The 19,542-nt window shown below is 46.6% G+C and overlaps 1 protein-coding gene across 1 annotated transcript in view; it reads left to right on the top strand.

The window, feature by feature from the left end:
• The window catches only part of LOC142775008 (uncharacterized), a 59,774-nt gene that overhangs the window by 13,539 nt on the left and 26,693 nt on the right, over positions 1-19,542 (top strand). The window contains exons 5-17 of the mRNA XM_075876263.1: positions 56-3,796; positions 4,323-4,496; positions 5,351-5,431; positions 6,057-6,259; positions 6,362-6,526; positions 6,595-6,678; positions 6,736-6,863; positions 11,892-12,120; positions 12,171-12,269; positions 12,966-13,043; positions 13,126-13,232; positions 13,315-13,373; positions 13,442-13,493. Coding sequence (XP_075732378.1) covers positions 56-3,796; positions 4,323-4,496; positions 5,351-5,431; positions 6,057-6,259; positions 6,362-6,526; positions 6,595-6,678; positions 6,736-6,863; positions 11,892-12,120; positions 12,171-12,269; positions 12,966-13,043; positions 13,126-13,232; positions 13,315-13,373; positions 13,442-13,493 — 5,200 coding nt within the window. The remainder of the gene's footprint in view (positions 1-55; positions 3,797-4,322; positions 4,497-5,350; positions 5,432-6,056; positions 6,260-6,361; positions 6,527-6,594; positions 6,679-6,735; positions 6,864-11,891; positions 12,121-12,170; positions 12,270-12,965; positions 13,044-13,125; positions 13,233-13,314; positions 13,374-13,441; positions 13,494-19,542) is intronic.

Raw genomic sequence — 19,542 nt, 5'->3', positions numbered from 1 at the left:
TTTTTGTACTCATTCAACTTTGAGCTTTTTCGATCGACACTTACATAATTCGCAGTGTTCATCGGTCGTCTTGGAGGTGCGAAGTCGCCTCGTAACTGGTCGACCTTGCCCCGGAATAAGCAGTTCATGGTACCTGGGATGCGAGCCTTTGCAGGGGAACCAACTACGGAGTTCTCCATGATTGAAATCGCGGACGTCAATTTCGACTCTCTGCGCACCCAAAAAACCGCCTCTCCGGTGACGTACGAAATCGGTGACCCGGAAGTAAACGAACCATTCCGGCAGGAGGCCGTCACTACTCACTGGAGAGCAGCTCTGCGTCGCAAAGACGTTGGTCTAACCAGCAAAAGTCTTCCGGTATGGAACAATGTTAATGACTCCTTGCCAGTCACTCCAAATCTAGTTCGCCGGTTCATCGGCAGACGCGGATTTTCTACAGTAGCCACCACAACGGCAGTTACAACCAGCATTGGTAGTATTAAGGCCATAGGGAATGACAATATCAGTGTCTACGTCATCAGGGTTGGCGGGAATATAAATGGTAGCGCCAATGCGAGCCGTTCCGGCAACAGCACCCCAAATGCGGTCAGTGAAATTGACATCACCGCTACCTCCAGCAAGGTAACTTTCGGCACTGTGAATAAGAGATTTTCCTCTGAGGGAGTGGCAGAACCTTTCATTAAGTGGAATCAGCTTCCCGAAACCTCCGACAATGAGCCACCTTCGCTGGGCGTGACCTCAAGTGGGGCGTTTGCTAGCACGTCTGTCACGGAGAGAGTCTCAAAATCAGTCCATGACGTGAACCTTTTCTCTGAGGACAAGAGTGTTGTTTCTCTTACCGCAGCTCCTACTGTGCGTGATACGAGTTTGTTTGGCGAACCATCAATCGGATCTCATGAATATGAGACAAAAGGGCATGTAACAACACATTCACCTGTCGTTGACCGTCGGCGGCAAGACATAAACGACAAAGAAATAGGTCGTATCGTGCCAGCTTTTGACTTTGACGAGTCCCAAAAGAATGTATCTTCTGAGCAATCAGACAAGCCCAAGTTGGATGCTCACTCAGTTCCGCCAGAGGAGCGCATAAGCCGGTCAACGGTAATTATAGTGTCCTATGCAAATGAGAGGGAAGGACTATACGGGAGCAAAGAGCAAAACGCAACGTCACCTTCACTCACAGGTTTCGCGGGACAGAAAACAACCGTTGTAGGAGTCGACGTTAAGACCCATCGTGTCGACAAGGAGAAACCAGAGTCGCTGTTTAATGGAATTAATTCCCCCAAGCATCTGGCAGACGGTACTACCATGAGTGAACCTTCAGAATTACTTCGATCAGTCTCTACGCTCGCAGCAGAAATAATGTTTGTCCCCTTGAATGGAAGTAACATTACAACTATAATCTCAGACAAGCCAATCGATGTGTCTCAAAACAACGTTTTGAGCTTATCTTCGTCATTACCTGAGAAATGGACGGCAGCAAATGGAAGCATGTTGACTGTCGTGTCATCGTCTCCAACAGACGTGGTGTCTAATGGTGACAGAAACTTGCCTACTCTTTGGACTTTCGAACAAGAGACGGAGGCAAATAAAAGTGCCAGAGAAAACGAAGCAGTTGCAATGTCCTCCCAGAATAGGTCGATTGATAACGGTACTGCAGCGATTGTGTCACAGCCCAACGCAGTTACACAGCAGAACGAGTCTGAAACGCCGCCCATGTCATTGAGGGACGGACAGATTCAAGATAATATCACCCTTGACATTGGTCACAAGCCTTCAGAATATGAAGCTGCGTCGAAAGAGCTTTCATTAAACGAACTACTCAATAGCACTCAAGCAACATCTACGAGATACAACCACGAAACTATTCTACCTACAGGCAGCAACAACTCATTAAGCGGTGACATTGCTGAACACAGTGAGAATCGAGTTGAAAGTGAGGTTATGTCAACTACTGGCAGCCCAACGACTAAAAAGTCCGCTGGTCTTTTAAATGTGGGAACTGTTCCTGAGAACATCAATGGCAGCGATATTTCACCACTAAGTTTCTCTTATGAAGGCTCACACCCTCCAGCTGAGCCGACAAGCTCTTCAGACTCATTCAACTTGGCGATGAACGGAGCGAAACGTGAAGAGAAGAAAGACAATACCAAAAATAACCCGATAGTTGAGGCTATAAACACAAGGGAAGGCGTGCGCGAAGAAAAAGCTTGGACGAAACAATCACAGACGGAAGTTCATAGCGTGGAAGATATCTCTCGACAGTCTGTTGGCGCAGTGAGCAAGATAACCACAGGGTTTGATGTTAGACATGCCGGACACCATAAATTAATGTCGTCTGTACGCACTAGCACTATTTCCAGTGGTGAAAGCAGCAACGCGTTGGTAGAAACGAGCTCCACTGTGGTTTCACACGACGTTGCTAGGAATGAAATTATCATAGAGAAACATGGCAGCGGAGAGAGAAAGAAAGTACAGGTAACACTGCCTAGTTCGCACGAAACGTGGAGTACCTCGCCGAGTGCTTTGAAATCGTCATTAAGGTTGTCTGGTGGAACAACCGCCAATTTGATCAGCCAGTCAGAAACTTCCACTCAAGGCAGCCTTCGCACCAGACGCCGGATACGAATGTCAAGACGAGGACGCTATCGCAAGCGATTAACTACGAAACTTACGACTGTAGAAGAGTCTGCAGCTCCAACCACATTGGGGACTACCGAACCAACTCGGAACCGGTACCCACCAAGAAAACATGCGAAGAAGAGGCATCATGCGAAATTGACCTCTACAACAAGACTGTCATCAGAATATGAAAACACTAAAGCTGAAAAACTGTACTTGAAGTCGACCTCATCGAAGGACGGATCACATGAGACTTTAGAAAACACTAATGATCCGATACGCAATGCTAGAGCAGGTGGGGAAACCGCCTCATCTACGTCTGAAGGATCATACAAACGCAACATAAAGCCCGTGGAGATCACACATCGTCATAGTCTGGATGAAAAACGCGAAGCGGCTCTAACAGAAAGTCCAAATACACAAAGCGAGATTATAACGGCCCACTTCATAGCAAACGACACCAAAAGAAACCTAGAACTGCCAGGTGATCAGGTGAATGAGACGGATTTAACGAATAACATTTACCAACATGCTGGAATGAACGTTTGGGAGCATCCGAATGATGCTTCGGGACTTCAGAAAGAACATCCTGGGCATAAGAATAAACAACGTCCGCGTGATAACCGCCGACCCCGAATGCTGAAGCACACTGTCATGACCAGGCCACCGTACAAGGCTCCCATAGAATGGTCTGCAGAACGCGTACGCCCCACACACGGGACATTTTCCATTTCAATCCTGAAAAAAGCAATGTCGACGACAACGTCAGCGACAACGTCTCACTCCTCGATAACTTCGACGTCTTTGTCAGCGGTAACTCTAAAAGACAATGCGAGTTCGGACGCGACAAATAAGACACTAGAAGTTTCAAATGCGTCGAACTATGCACCGATCATTCGCAGTTTCAGCTCCGGGTTTAACGATACTGACCTTAATATTACAGAAACATCAAGTGGAAACGGGTCGGCAGACATCAAGCACAATTTAAATGACCTCCGAACGTTGCCATTTTATTTCCCAAGTCAACAAAAGAATGAGACCGAAAGTCCAGTGTCCGATGCTTTAAACAAGGATATGATCACCCAGACTACCGTGGCCAGTGTTGCCACCCTAGTGTCAGAGGATGTTCCTGGTGCCGTCGTGCGTTGTCCCACGGCAGACTGCATGGAGGAAGGTAAGATTCAGTGTCCAAGATGGAGACATGTTACTCTTTTTTTTGCCGTAGTTTGCGTTCTCATTCTTGTTGAGTGAGCCGCTGCTGCACCTTAAGGATAAGCGACAAATTCGGTGGTCAACCTCATCATCTTGTTTACTTACGAACTCAGATTTTACCACTGCTGCAATATTTAGGGGCGTATACGAATGTTGTTTATTTGAGTTGGTTAGTCTTGCCGACTCTTAACCACAGTTTAAAAGATAGGCATAAAGAGTGGCTTAAAAGACGGTATATAAAGCGCTGAATGCAGAAGCTGCCACGACCACTCTGAAATATAGTGTTACCGGAATCAACAGAACAAAATTATATGATTGCGACAACTTCAAGCCGGGTTTTCGCTCTGACATTGTAAACAGGACTATTAACATCGGTAACTGGACAAATACGCGCGTTTTTTCACTGTTAGAGGTTATTTCAAATTACATAAAACGGTGATTTCGTAACATAAAGGCATAATTACTTGTGGTCTTTTTCTTGCATCCAGGTGGGCGACTGCACACCTTCACTAACCTGACTTTGAAGCCTTGCACAAATTTTTACGAGTTCGCATGCAGTGGCTGGGTTCGAACTCACCCGTACCCATCAAACAGAAAGAAAGTTTCTGTGGACGACCTTGTTGTGCAGATTGCCGAAAAGAAAACAATGGAGTTTATCTATGGTAAGGCGACAAAAAAGTATATATATATATATATATATATATATAAAGATAAATTTAAACGTTGGAGTGTGTGAGTCAGCGCCACCAGTAGTCCGGCGAACGTGGCACACTCTTTATGAGCCTGTGTGGGCACGTGTTAACTTTTTATCAGCTCGCACCCGACCAATAGTCCCTCATATACCGCCTAAAGGCACCAAGTCTGCCAGTACGAAACCCTCATTAATAATTAAGGGAAAGAAGTATATACTTAAGGGCTCGTTTTTCCGTGTTTTGACATATAATTAATGAGATCTAGCAGACAATAATGCCAAGAAGTATAGGGGAAGATATTAGACCAAATCATAATGTAAATATGAAGAAAGAAAAGTGGCTGAAAAGATAACTTGCCGTGTGCAGGAACCGAACCTGCGACCTTAGAATAACGCGATCGATGCTCTACCACTGAGCTACCACTTCAGCCATCCCCCCAGCCACTTTATTGTGTTTTATATGTGAATTTAAACGTCAGTCAGCGTCACCCATAGCCATGGCCACGGGTGTGGCACACTCTTTTGAGCCTGTTTGGCGTCACGTAGCACGTGAACTTATTACGAGTGGGCAGCCGACCAATAGTACCTCGTAGACAACCTAAAGGCACAAAGTCTGCCAGTACGAGACCCTCGTTAATGAATTAAGGAAAGAAGTGCATACTTAAGGGCGAGTTTTTTTCGTGTTTTTCACAATAATAACGGGATCTAATAGATAATAATGCAAAGGAAAGTATAGGGTAATATATTAGACCGAATTATACGCGTTGTATGTCGGTCTACACTCTATTTTATTATTAATATTATTAATATTATTATTATATGCAGAAAACGTTTTGGATCATGCAACGTACACGGACCCTCTTCTGCACAACGTTGCCAGAATGTTTCAAGGCTGCAGCGACAAGAGTAAGCGCTGAACTAATTAAGTCGACTGGGTACATTAGAAATATAGCGTTTCTATACGTTGCTCGAAAGTACGTGTCAAGCCGGTGGTTGACATTACAAAAGAAATTGTCAACTTAATTTTATATTTACGCAATTATTGCCAAGACAAGAGATACAATACGAAAAGAAGGGCTATTATATATGACATGGAGGGCAACAATAAATACAGATTTCTGTGCGATGGTATTATCTGGCAATGAGCTACTTGGACTTATAACAAGTGTTATATAAAACATTATCTAAAGAATATACTACAAGTATGCTAATTGTGAGAAGCATAAGCAGCAGAAGATAAAAACAGCAGATACTACAGGCATAAAATAAAAATAAAGTGTTTTGAAACTCTTAACTCTACGTCCAGGTCATTAAAATGGGCTGTGCTATTTACTTAACCTGTTCACTTAATGAGGAGGTGTTCAGACGTGACAAGATCTTTTACTTAAAGTCTTCATTAAGCTCTATCTGTTAGAAAATAATCCGCGGTAATGAATTGTTGATGTGTGGCCAGCCGTAGCAGACGTCTAATTTTATTTGTCTATTATTGAGTACGCTTTCGCTGAGAAAAATAAATTTTGTGTGCTTGGAGGCTTCCTTCTAAGAAATCCAGCCATGGCACTGCAAGCAGCTCTGGACGATGTTCGCCTTACGGACTGGCCTTACGATGAAGAACCGTTGGACCTGGATGTTCCCGAAGCGATCGCGTTTGCCACGCGCAAGATGGACGTTAACCCGTTCTTCGTTCCTTCCCTCGAGATCGACACTACCACCACGTCAGGATGGGTGTTTGTGGTACGTCTCAGATAATAATATGCGATACACAGTCGCGGATACTTCGAGAACAAGCGAGCTCCGAAAGGTTACCGGTGTTTGCCCGTGCTTTTTCTTCGTCAGATTCGAGAGCCCCGGGCAGTGATCACAGAAGACGCTTACTTCGCGGGCGACGTGGTATCAACATACCAGAAGCTGGTCATGCAGGCTATGTCGCTCGTGAACAGCGATAAAAATATACAGGCGCTTGCAGAACCCGTCCTCTACGTTGATCAGGAAGTGCACAAGGTACGTCAGCTTTCCTCAATGGCTTCTCTCGGGTCGAGGATTGAGATGCTGCTGTTACAACACCACAGATGGTTGAAAAAAACCGCCGGCTTACCGACTACACCAGAGAGCACTACCGCAAGTCTCTCCAACACGTCAACAAGCGGAGAGAGGTACGCCTTCGCATGTTAGATTTCGCTTAGATGTAGCTGCCATCTTTTCTTTCGCAGTTCGACGTCGGATCGTATCTAAGCACGTTGATGGACGGGATTGCAGTCTTGGACAACGAAGTGGAGTTTGTCATCCCCACCACTTCGTTCTTGGAAGACGTGCAGAATGTGACAATGACCTTTGAGAAGTAAGAACCACCTAAATGTAGATCGTGTTGCGCTCACACAATTGTGCCGTTTGTGTTTCTTAGAGACGTTTGCGTAGCTGCTTGTTAAGAAAGCTAAGTCCAAAAGCGTACTCGTAATCCGCTATTATGGCAAGGCATTCGATATTAGGATCGCCAGTAAAATAAAACTTTATCTGATCATAGTGATGTACGTACACATCACATACCGCAGTCAGCTGAGCGTACAAACGCTTAAAAAAATGAAACTTTCTAAATTTGGGCCCTTACTATTGCTGGATCTGCCATTGCTCAATGTACCTTTGACGTTTACAAGCAGTTAATAACGTCCTTGAACTTAAGAAAACCATTCTTGAGACACAATGTGCGTGCTTTAGACATTTTAGTGTGCCTTTGATCAGTACAGCATTGTGCACCACGTCCATATGCGTAAAGTATATCGGGTTAAGATTCAGTAGCGGCTGTCCTTGTTCGGACCTCAAAAGCACTAATGTCTATAGAGCTGCTTTTGTTTTCGGAAACATGAAGCTTAGTTAGGGCGAACTTTTGGTTTTATTGTTGGCCAGAAACTAAAAGTCGTGAGCTGTAAATTTTGCAACACAGTTCAAGTGCGCGCTGCTTCCAACAGGTTGCTCACAATCAGGTGAGTAGCAATTACCTGAAGCTAATGAAAATTTGACTACACTGTTGCCGCGGCAATGTTTTTCCACTCGGATGTTTACCCTGTGGCGTCTAGGAGCAAAGTGTTTTACATGCAGACGCAGGGACCCTCACTAATTAACTTTGATATGTACATAAACATTACTCTTCATCTGCGCAAATGTATTCGTAAATTGAGCATGTTAGAGAAAAGATAGAACGGGTTTATGCTAAGGTGCCTTTCCTGCTTTCTTACTCTAAAAAAAGGTAATGCTAAGGTAATGGAGTGATATCATGGTACTCAATGTTACTCATTGAACTCAAAAGAGCGAGGACGCAGACGATAGAAACTCCGATTCCTCCCTAGAAATTTTTACTATTTGTGCTATTAATTTTCAGCAAAAAATTATGCTTTATGTCACTATTAGTAAAGCGTGTATTCTACTAGAACGCACTGTGATTCAATTGGGTTCACTGTGGTGGTGGCATGAAGTTGAAGCACTCGCTTCGTTTGGCGGAAATTCTCGATGAGAATGCTGGGGCTACGCGATATCCACCGGTTTCGCTACTGAACCTCTCTTTGACTCACCTACATTTGAGTGTTATCTTGTCTCAAAAGGAGCCTCACAAAGAATGTGAGGCACATAAAGGGTCCTTGTTCTTCTAACGACATTCCGCGACAAAGATGCAGTTCTCTGTGAATGGCACTGAAAGCCAACGCGTGAAAGAAGGAGCGCCGAGACTTAAACCATAGAGACGTAAACCACCACGGCCTCTACACGCTCTTGAAACACCACTGCCCGAGATTATCACCTTTATGTATGCAGTAGATGTGACTGCACATTAAAATCCAGTGATAGCAATGAAATGACATCGATCGCTGCCTTCCAGTGTGCTGGAGAGAATTTTTTTTGTAGACAGTGACGAGGAACGTGATCAGTCAATATGAGGACTATGATAACCTCAATGAGATTTATGTTGAACTGCAACCCGAACCGAATCGGTATATTTTTTTTTTCGGTAGCACCGCCTAAGGCTACGGCATAGCCGTAACTTCAGTTTTTGTGTTCGCAAATAACGTTTTTTTTTTGCACGCAATGAGTTTAAATTGTTATATTGCAATACAAAGTTTGTTTAGTCAATGAACACGAGGATTCAACAACAAATGAGCCATTTATTAGAGTACACTTTCAAGTAAAGGTCACCTCAAAAAGATGCTTGGCGTACGTCTCGATTTCAAAGTAATACTTCTTGTGGGAGGGCCACGTGGGCGGATATGCAAGTGTTTAACAGTAAGGGGGTGTCAGTACGCCTATTCATAAAATAGTAGGAAGATTACCCCCTATTTATATGCTAGAATAGGATTAGGATGTTGTTGGTTGCCAGCGGATCTAGCCTTGCAAAATTTGCAGGCTATTGCCCCCTTCGTTTTCCTCTTTCATTATCATATGCAACCAATGTAATTTGTAAAGCGAAGCGTGGGCACGCTTTATAGAAAGTCTCACGCAGCGTGACGCAATTATATTTAAGCCGGTAGCCTATGAGCTATTTCGCAAATATACAGTGTTGCACCGGTTCTCCATGCCACCATACCACACCTCAACATAAACGTCATTCATGACCAGTCCCAAGCGAGGTCCCTAATGGTAAAAAACTTCAAGATCTGTTGTGACACCTGCTTCCTGAATATCCAGTGGCCACGTGGAAACTATATCATTCACACTGTCGTGTGGCAAGCCTAAATGTTGTATAGTTGTGGCTGGATATTTAAGGGAAATGTTGCATTTTAGAGTTGCGAATAGCCAAGGGGCAATAATCGCAGAACCTCACCACATACAGCCGCCTCGCGACGGCGCCGTCATCAAAATGATGCATGTGGTCACTGTTGCCTGAAGACAATGCATTTTAATTAGCATAGCTGATTTCAGATACGTTCTCTAGTGAACTGCAGAACGTATGCGCTCTGTACGCACGACAGTGACTGTTGACAGAATATCACTGGGCGTCGTTTACAGCAGACGTGCTATGCGATCCTTCCTGCGGAGATACGAAGGCTTGGACGTATGTAAAATATTCTCTTATGAAGGAGTAGCTTCCTAGAGCATTAGGCAGAAAATAGCAATAAAAAAAAAACTGTAGTGACCAATCGCTGTTCACTGACCTGTAGGCCAATGAACATAGCCGATACTAACGAGCCGAGTTTAAGAGCACCAAAAAGCCTCGCAACTAGCTATTAGCAGCAAGAAAACTAAGCGATGGAGCACATGACACAGGCTTCACATTATTTTCTAGCTATTTGAAACACCAAACACTCAAACCAGCTGTTAACGGCACTGTCTAAAATGACAACAACAACAACAACAAGAACAACAATCCCGGCTGCGGCGGTTGCATTTCTGATGGAGGCGGAAATGTTGTAGGTCCGTGAGCTCAAATGTGGGTGCACGTCAAAGAACCCAAGGTGGTCTAAATTTCTGGAGCCCTCCACTACGGCATCTCTCATAATATTATGCGGTGGTTTCGGCACGTTAAACACAACAACAACAACAACAACAACAACAACAACAACAACAACAACAACAACAACAACAACAACAACAACAACAACAACAACAACAACAACAACAACAACAACAACAACAACAACAACAACAACAACAACAACAACAACAACAGAAGCGTGGTTTGACCACCAAAAATTAATCATCCATCAGGAAAGAGGCAAAATAATAAATTCAAAGCATTTATTGTTAGTTTTGACTCCTGGATTTTACTGAGTGACCAAATGCTGCGATGAATGTTCTTAAAAGGCGATGACCGTAGCGTTTATGTGGTATGAACATAAAAGGACAAGAACTGTGCTCTATAACGCATGCTGCTGACGGGCTAGTCAGTGCATAGCATGAAAGCAAATCATAGGCGCCCAACGAAGGACGAAAGGACACGGAGAAGCTCGCCTGTCTATGTCTCTTTTTCGCCCTTCGTCTTCTTAATATGTACTGATGAGCTACGACTTCCTTTCCAAGGGTGCTATAATCTTCAATTTCCACCTGTTAGTTTTCCAGTTTGCCCCGCCGCGGTGGTCTAATGGCTAAGGTACTCGGCTGCTGACTCGCAGGTCACGGGATCGAATCCCGGCAGTGGTGGCTGCATTTCCGATGGAGGCAGAAATGTTGTAGGCCCGTGTGCTCAGATGTGGGTGCACGTTAAAGAAACACAGGAAGTAGAAATTTCCGGAACCCTCCACTACGGCGTCTCTCATAATCATATGGTGATTTCGGGACGTTAAACCCAACATATTATCAATTATTTTTCCAGTTCCACAACTGCGCTGACGTAACTAGGGGCAGTATTGCGCATCGGTCGAATACGGAGACAAGTGCGCATAAACCTAAAGTAGAACACAGGCTACAAAAGCTAAAGATAAACGAAAGAGTGGCAGTGCCTTTTAATGTCCCAAAAAGATTGATTGATTGATATGTGAGGTTTAACGTCCCAAAACCACCATATAATTATGAGAGACGCCGTAGTGGAGGGCTCCGGAAATTTCGACCACCTGGGGCTCTTCAACGTGCACCCAAATCCGAGCACATGGGCCTACAACACTTTAGCCTGCATCGAAAATGTAGCCGCCGAGCCAGGATTCGATCCCATGACCTGCGGGTCAGTAGCCGAGTACCTTAGCCACTAGACCACCACGGCGGGGCTCACGAACAAGAGAAGGCGATTGGAGGCTGACAGCTTGGTGGAAGGTGGGGGCATTTTACCTACATCTAGCACGCCATTCTCGACTACATCCACCATGAAGATTTCCAGCAACTTTTGCTGCAGTTCTCCTAACACCCATATTTTGCATTTTACTCTTTCCTCGTTTCTGTAGAGATATGGTGCTTGATCCCCCGTAGTGTGGCGCGAACTCGAAAAAGCGTTCACGAACCCGTTGAGCTTCCTGAAAGACACAAGCCGGCGAGGCAATTTACAGATGCTACACAGATAGTCTGCCACAGACACACATGTGTGTGCGCGTGAAGTTGTGGGCTGTTTTTTTTTTCACGCCACTCATTCCTATCTTCCTGTTAACGCGAGACAGAACGCATTTTCCGTCCTGTTGACGCCTTTGATTGCTCAAGGTATTTCTCTGTCACTTGTCAATTAAAACTGCCAGTGCTGCTACCACGAAGTTGCATTCTGGCCGCGATCAATCTGTCACACAATATGAGAATCGGCTCTCTTCTTTAGTGAATGCCCTTGTACCTGCTCTTAAAGATTCTTGTGGCGCGAAAACATTTTCTTCGTAAGTGCGAATACCATCACCCCGGCGCACAACCGCGCTTTAGCGTGACCAATGTTCCTCAAATACCTGCCTTGTTGCTTCTGCTTTGTTGCTCATAGGAATGTCCTGCTCAACTACATAGGCTTCCGTGCGGTGCTGGCCCTGTCGCCGCTGCTGCCTCACAACGACGGGCGCGACCTGGCGCATCTGCACTTCGCTCGCGAGATACCGACGCGCACGCCGGCCAAGCGGTGGCGCTTCTGCCTGCGCCTGCTCGAGGGCATCTACAAGCTGCCGCTTCTCCAGCTGCAGGTGGAGTCGTTCGAGAAGAAGGACAACTTCCACACGGTGAGTGCCTCAACTGCCCATGAACTCCTCTCTGACACCTGTCCCCGCAGATCAACAGGACCATGGAGCTCCTGAAGAAACACTTCTTCCGCACTGTGCGTAACTCGAGTCGCTTCGGACACAGCACAAGGCAAATGATTATCACCAAGGTGAGTTCTAGATATCTGCACTGGTTGTTACCGCAGTTTTCCGGTAACACCGCGGTAACCATGTCGATATGAAGTTACCGCGGTTTTCGCCTCGATATGATGAACCAACGAGTTCTAGATGGGTTATTCTGGTACACAGCGTTAGCCGTCTTAATTGCTCATTTGGCTACAAGATGACACGGCGAAGCCTATATACAATTTGTTCTTGAACTAAGTAAGGGTAACCAGAAAAGTGTTTTTAAGCAGTTTTGATGGCCTCGCTAGTGTATTGTCTCGGAGTCTCTGGAACCACTAAGATAATATAATATTGAGTGCGATAGTGTACACACTGAAATGTAATCATGATTATCTAACGGTTAATTCATCAACACAAGTTGCTCATCATATTAACTATCAATGCAGCCGTTATGTTTTAAAATATAAGATAGCCTTTGAATGTTCGTTTAAGCGTGTGAGAGAACCGAATAGACTCAATCATGAAATTCTATTTGATGATAGCCCACTGTACTTGGAATTTTTGTTTAAGCGTTGTTTTGCTTGCTGGGAACAAGTTCGTCAAATGTAACGCTAGATTATTATTAGACATTGTGAATTGTCCATTCTGCGCTTCCACCGTCGTTTCAGCGTGTGAGTACGTAAGATAACTTGTGCAGCAATACGCATTATCAAAGTGACCTTTTTCATGATTTTTCACAGTTACGGGACTTAAAATTCCACTCCTTCAGCAGTCCCCTTATCGGCAACACAGAAGTGCGCGAGAGGCACTACCACGGGGTACGTACACCGAGTCAAAGTATTCTTTTAGTACATCTGCGAGCTTCAGTAATTTAGGTCTTTTCACTCGCATCCCTGGCAGGTGCCCGACGTCGACCCATCTAATGTCCTTACTGATTATGTTCTAACATTGAACATTGTCCTCAAGAACTACTGGAGCTACTACGGGAGTATCGGGCCTCAATTCAGGTCAGTATAAATGAGCTATTTGTGGAAACAGTTTTACAAAATTCGCTCGTATGCCGCTTGTACACGAAACCGAACATTTCAGGTGGCATGGCTCGATCTTCGACACAGTAGCTACGTACAACCACTTCGAAAATACGCTGTGTAAGCTAAGCTGTAACGTCGCTTAGCTTAAGAGTGAGCGTCGTCTTAAATGCGCCGTTTTTTTGCAGACATACCACCATCACTGTTTATGGAAGACGTCAAGTACAACACCTACCATTCGTAAGTTATCTTTCTCTCCTAAGCCGTAATCAAAAATGTGCACACACACACACACACACACACACACACACGCACACGCACACGCACACGCACACACACACACACACACACACGCGCACGCACGCGCACACGCGCACGCACGCACGCACGCGCACACGCGCACGCACACACTCGCACACGTGCACTCGCACACGTGCACACGCACGCACGCACGCACGCGCGTGCGCTCACACATTAAAATGAGGCGTTTTAGAGCGGCACTCTTTTATAAAACAGGAGAGCGGTCACGACAAGTCAAGTGGTAATGGCGGAACCAGTCTGTGTACCCAGCCAACCAAACGTCGTCTTCTTCACGGACTGAGTGATACATCCTGCCTATCTGAGTAGCACTCATCTTCTTCACTACATTTTCCTCCCCTCCGGGAAAGAGCCATCCTGGCGACTCATGGGCAGAAGACAATAAAGGGATCTTAATATGGTTTAGGCGGTCTATGTGGACGGTCTCACGTCCACGTCGTCGTTGATCATGGGTTTGCTCAAGCGGCTCCACGATGTAATTGACGGGTGAAGTTTGTTTAATCACACGGTAAGTGTGAATAAACAAACTTGCCGTTGTACTTGCACATCAGTTTCGTTGAGAGATCAGGGCTGGTTGAAGGCATGCGAAGCCAGACAAGGTCATCCGACGCATAAGAAGTCGGAGGCGTCGGGCTATCGCGGTGGTGTTTCTGGCGCTGCTGTTCAGCACTTGTGAGGGAGTGGGCAAGCTGACGACACTCTTCCACGTATTTAGCAGCTTGTGACATCGTCGTCGACTCGGGAACATCCGGGCGGTAAGGAAGGATGGTGTCTAGCGTGCCAGAGGGCTCCCGACCAAAAAAGAGGAAGTATGGAGGGAAACCAGTGGTTGTCTGGACAGCAGTATTATGCGCGTATGCTACAAAAGGGAGAATACTGTCTCAGTTGGAGTAATTGGTTGTGATGTACATTGACAGCATATCTCCTAATGTACGGTTGAATCGTTCTGTAATGCCATTAGTTTGAGGATGATACGCGGTGGTGCTGCGATGAATGACTTGGCATTCCTTGAGAAGCGATTCGACGGCGTCCGACAAAAACACACGCCCTCGGTCACTCAGGAGTTCACGTGGTGCACCGTGACGTAAAATTATCTGACGCAATATGAAATGACCAACGTCACTCGCTGACGCAGAAGAGATTGGTAACGTTTCTGCGTAGCGCGTAAGGTGATCGATAGCGACGATTATCCAGTTATTTCCAGTCGGTGTAATCTGAAGAGGTCCATACAGATCGATACCAACACGGTCAAACGGTCGGACAGGACAAGGTATGGGTTGTAGTGGAGCTGGAGAACTTGGAGTGGGATTCTTCCGACGCTGGCAAGCGAGACAGGAACGTACGTAGCAACGAACAAAGCGATATATTCCACGCCAAAAGTAGCGGTGGGACAGGCGGGTGTAGGTTTTTAACACTCCAGCATGGGCACATTGTGGGTCGGCGTGAAAGGAAGCGCATATGTCTTAGCGGAGACGTCGGAGAATAATTAGGAGCCATTGGCGTCCTTCAAAGAGATAATTGCGTCGGTATAGCAAACCATCTCTGATAACGAAGGGCTGTATTTGACGGCGCGTAACTTTAGGGATATTTTGCGAGGCAGTTCGACTCAACAAGTTGATAAGACATGCGATCCAGGGTCTTTTCGTTGATCCTGTGCATGTCGCTGACACTAAGTGCCGATATGTCGGGGGCAGGTGAAGACGGCGACTTGTCACTACATCGTAGAGGTGATGGGGACAAAGCGTCTGCGTCGGAATGATTTCGCCCAGATCGGTAAACGACGTGAATGTCGTACTCTTGTAGCCGAAGCGCCCAACGGGCGAGCCGGCTGGTGGGATCCTTTAACGAGGAGAGCCAACATAATGCATGATGATCTGTAACCACGCTGAATGGGCGCCCATAAAGATAGGGTCGAAACTTGCCTATGGCCCATATGATGGTTAGACACTCTTTTTCGGTGACTGAATAGTTGGCTTCTGCTTTTGTGAGTGCACGGCTGGCGTAAGAGACGACGTACTCATCAAATCCGGGTTTACGCTGGGCGAGCACAGCACCGAGATCAACTCCGCTAGCATCCGTGTGTATTTCCGTCGGGGCAAGAGGATCAAAATGTCGCAGTATAGGAGGTGACGTAAGAAGGTGGCGGAGTGTGGCGAATGCATCATCACAAGCTGACGACCAACTAGAAAGGTCATTGTTGCCGGCAAGAAGGTCAGTCAAGGGCGATATGATGGAGGTGAAGTTGCGAATAAAACGACGAAAATATGAACATAAACCGAGGAAGCTGCGAAGTTCTTTTAAGGTGTTTGGCTTAGAAAGTTTGGTAACGGCACGGAGTTTCGTCCGATCAAGAAGAATACCATCTCTGGATACAACATGGCCCAAAATTAGGAGTTTTCGAGCGCCGAAGCAGCACTTCTTCAAGTTGAGCTGTAGACCGGCGGAGGTGAGGCAAGTAAGCACTGTCTTGAGGCGCTGAAGATGCGTTGCAAAGTCGCTTGAAAATATCACGACATCGTTTAAATAACCCAGACATGTCGGCCATTTCAGGCCACGGAGGATGTTGTCGATCATGCACTCGAAAGTGGCAGGCGCATTGCAGAGCCCGAATGGCATGACGTTAAATTCATCTAAGCCATCGGGGGTAACGAAAGCCGTCTTGGGGCGATCAGCCTCAGCCATGGGAACCTGCCAATAACCTGAGCGCAGATCTAGTGACGAGAAGAACTTAGCGCCTTGTAAGCAGTCAAGGGCATCATCTATGCGAGGTAGCGGGTAAACATCTTCGCGCGTGATCTTATTCAACCGGCGGTAGTCGACGCAGAATCTTATTGAGCCATCCTTTTTCTTGACTAGAAGAATTGGGGAGGCCCACGGGCTGTTGGCTCAATAACGCCGTGCTTCAACATGTCGTCAACTTGTTCCGCGATTATACGACGCTCAGGTGCCGATACCCGATACGGACGCTGACGTAAAGGAGCGTGAAGGCCAGTGTCGATTTGGTGAGATACTGTGGAAGCACGGCCCAAAGTAAGTTGCTGGTGATCGAAGCTGGCGCGGAAGTGCTCGAGGAGGGCGATGATGTTGGCGCGCTGCTGGGCCGTAAGGTTGGTGTCGATGCAGCGTGAAATTGCGTCGGTGAATGATGGGGAAGAGAGTGACGCGCAGTAATCAACATCGTCAATAGGTAGCGTAGTCGAGTGGTCAGGAACTACACGTGCACTCGAGGGATCAATGTTATCAGCAATACCCAGGCACTCTCCACACAGTAACTTGGAAAGTGAGGGAAACGGATTTGAAATAATAATTGCACTTGATTCATCGTGAATGTTCAGAACGGCGAAAGGGATCAGGAAGCACTTGCGGCGAACAGCGGTTTCAGAAAGCGTAAAAATAACAGTTAGCCACTAGAGACGTCACAGGAAAGCGGAACTAGGGCGGATGAGAACGGGGGTATCGAAGTGTCGGCGGCAACGAAAACTTTTGCTGGTGGAAGGGGCGAGTCGAGTGAAGCAGCGTCGCATAAAGGCGTGAACTTCACTTCGGCGCGAGCACAGTCGATGACGGCATGATGAGTGCAGAGAAAGTCCCAGCCTAATATAATGTCATGGGAGCGCTGCGGGAGCACTACAATCTCGACGACATAAATATCGTCAGCAATAGCGACACGTGCTGTACATGCAGCAAAAGGGCAAATTCGTTGCTCGCTCGCAGTGCTCAGAACGAAGTCGTGAAGAGGCATTGTGACTTTTTTTAGTCGGCGGCAAAGTTTTTCAGTCATTAGAGACACTGCGGCACCAGTATCGACCAATGCAAAAACAGGTATACCTTCAACGGAGACAGCAACGACGTTGGACGGTGAAAAACAAGGTCTTGTGGAGTTCGTAAGAGATCCGCAGTTCTTGCCGCCGGAACTGCGGCTTTCAGTTTTCCTCAGGGACAGGGCGAGGTCGACGTAGCATAGGGGAAAGGGAACGGCGTTGAGGTGAAGGCGATCAGTGTCTGTTGAAGTTCTGGCGAGGTGAAAATGGGTCCGTGGTGGCAGGCTCGCCAGATACAGCAGGCTCAGGTCGTGGTGAGAAATCATAATTGTTGGGCCGGACGTCACCACGCAGGAAAAACTCACGCCGTCGACAAAATCGCGCCACGTGACCTGCAATTCCACAGGCGAAGCATATGGAACGGTTGTCTTGAGTGTGCCAAGGGTTCTGAAAGCGTGGTCGTGGTGGTAAGGAGAAAGGACGGGCAGCCTGGTACATAGGCTCAGTCGGTACGAAAAAGGGGCGCGTGGACGTAGGCGTTCGCGACAAAGAAACGTGGGCGTTCGTGACAGGCGGACGTCGGGTTTCGTTCAGTGCTTCAGCATAGGTCAGTGGAGCAGCCACAAGTGGTGCGTGAGCTGTTGGTAGGGCCTCGGACACTTGCTTTTGAACTACTCGCTGTATTGATGGCGCTAAAGTAGATGGGGCACCTTCGGAGGTATAAGGCACGAGGGACAACTGGCGTGCGACCTCCTCTCGTACAAATTGCTTGATCTCGAGAAGCAAAGTGATGTGGACTATAGCAGTTCCAGCCGACGTTAACGCGGAGATTGTTGCACACGGCGCGCTGGCATGACGAGTAGTGTCACACTGTTTCCAGAGCTCGTCATAGCTCTGACAAAGTTCGATCACTTCCGCTACCGTTTGTGGGCTCTTGGCGGCAAGCATCTGAAATGCGTCGTCAGTCACGCCTTTCAAGATGTGTTTGATCTTATCGGCTTCTGTCATGGCCGAGTTCACACGCCGGCAAAGGTTGACCACATCTTCGATATAACTAGTGTAATTCTCACCATTCTAGTGAGCCCTAGTACGCAAGGCCCGTAGTTTGCGAAGCGCTGGATGGCCAAACAAGTCCGCAAACACCGTTTGGAAGGCCGACAAGGTGGGGAGGTCTTTCTCGTGATTACGGTACCACAAACTGGCGACGTCGGTCAAATAAAATTGGACAGTGGTTTGTGCGCATCGTCCCACTTGTTGTGCTTGCTCACCTGGTCGTATTCGTCGAGCCAGTCTTCCACGTCTTTCTCATCGGTTCCACTGCATGTAGGCGGATCACGTTGCCGAAAGGAGCCGAGACAGACAGGAGCTGCAGTAGTTGGAGCCGAGGTGGCCGCCTGCTGATCGTCGTCCGTGGACATTGTAGCAACTGGAGGCAACGTACGGTTTCGCAATTCCAGGATTATGCGTTACCCAGCACCTCCACCAATTAAAATGAGGCGTTTTAGAGCGGCACTCTTTCATAAAACAGGAGAGTGGTCACGACAAGTCAAGTGGTAATGGCGGAACCAGCCTGTGTACCCAGCCAACCAAACGTCGTCTTTTTCATGAACTGAGTGATATATATATATATATATATATATATATATATATATATATATATATATATATATATATATATATATATATATATATATATATATATATATATATATATATGCGAGAAATAATATCAATGGATGCAATTTTTTACTAACGTTTTGGCAGAGTAAAGGATGAAAGGCTGCTGAGCGCCTATTCATAAGGGGCTGGATTTTTTATCACCAGAATGCGTCATTCTTCCCTTTTTGACTCTAGATTACAGATAAACAAAGGAAATACGTTAATTGGTATGTGGGGTTTAACGTCACAAAACCACCATATGATTATGAGAGACGCCGTAGCGGAAGGCTCCAGACATTTCGACCACCTGGGGTTTTTTTAACGTGCACCCAAATCTGAGCACACGGGCCTACAATATTTCCGCATCCATCGGAAATTCAGCCGCCGCTGCCGGGATTCGATCCCGCGACCTGCGGGTCAGTAGCCGAGTACCTTAGCCACTAGAGCACCGCGGCGAGGCAAGCAAATCAGTTATAGAAGTTGCTATATATAACATACACGCGATGTTTTTCACTAGTCATATGGCATATCTTAGATATGTGGTAGGTTGT

The sequence above is a fragment of the Rhipicephalus microplus genome, chromosome X (genome assembly GCF_043290135.1).
Source record: "Rhipicephalus microplus isolate Deutch F79 chromosome X, USDA_Rmic, whole genome shotgun sequence".
Lineage (NCBI taxonomy): Eukaryota > Metazoa > Arthropoda > Arachnida > Ixodida > Ixodidae > Rhipicephalus > Rhipicephalus microplus.
Note: the sequence above shows the minus strand (reverse complement) of the source record. Positions and strands in the feature narration are given on the sequence as shown.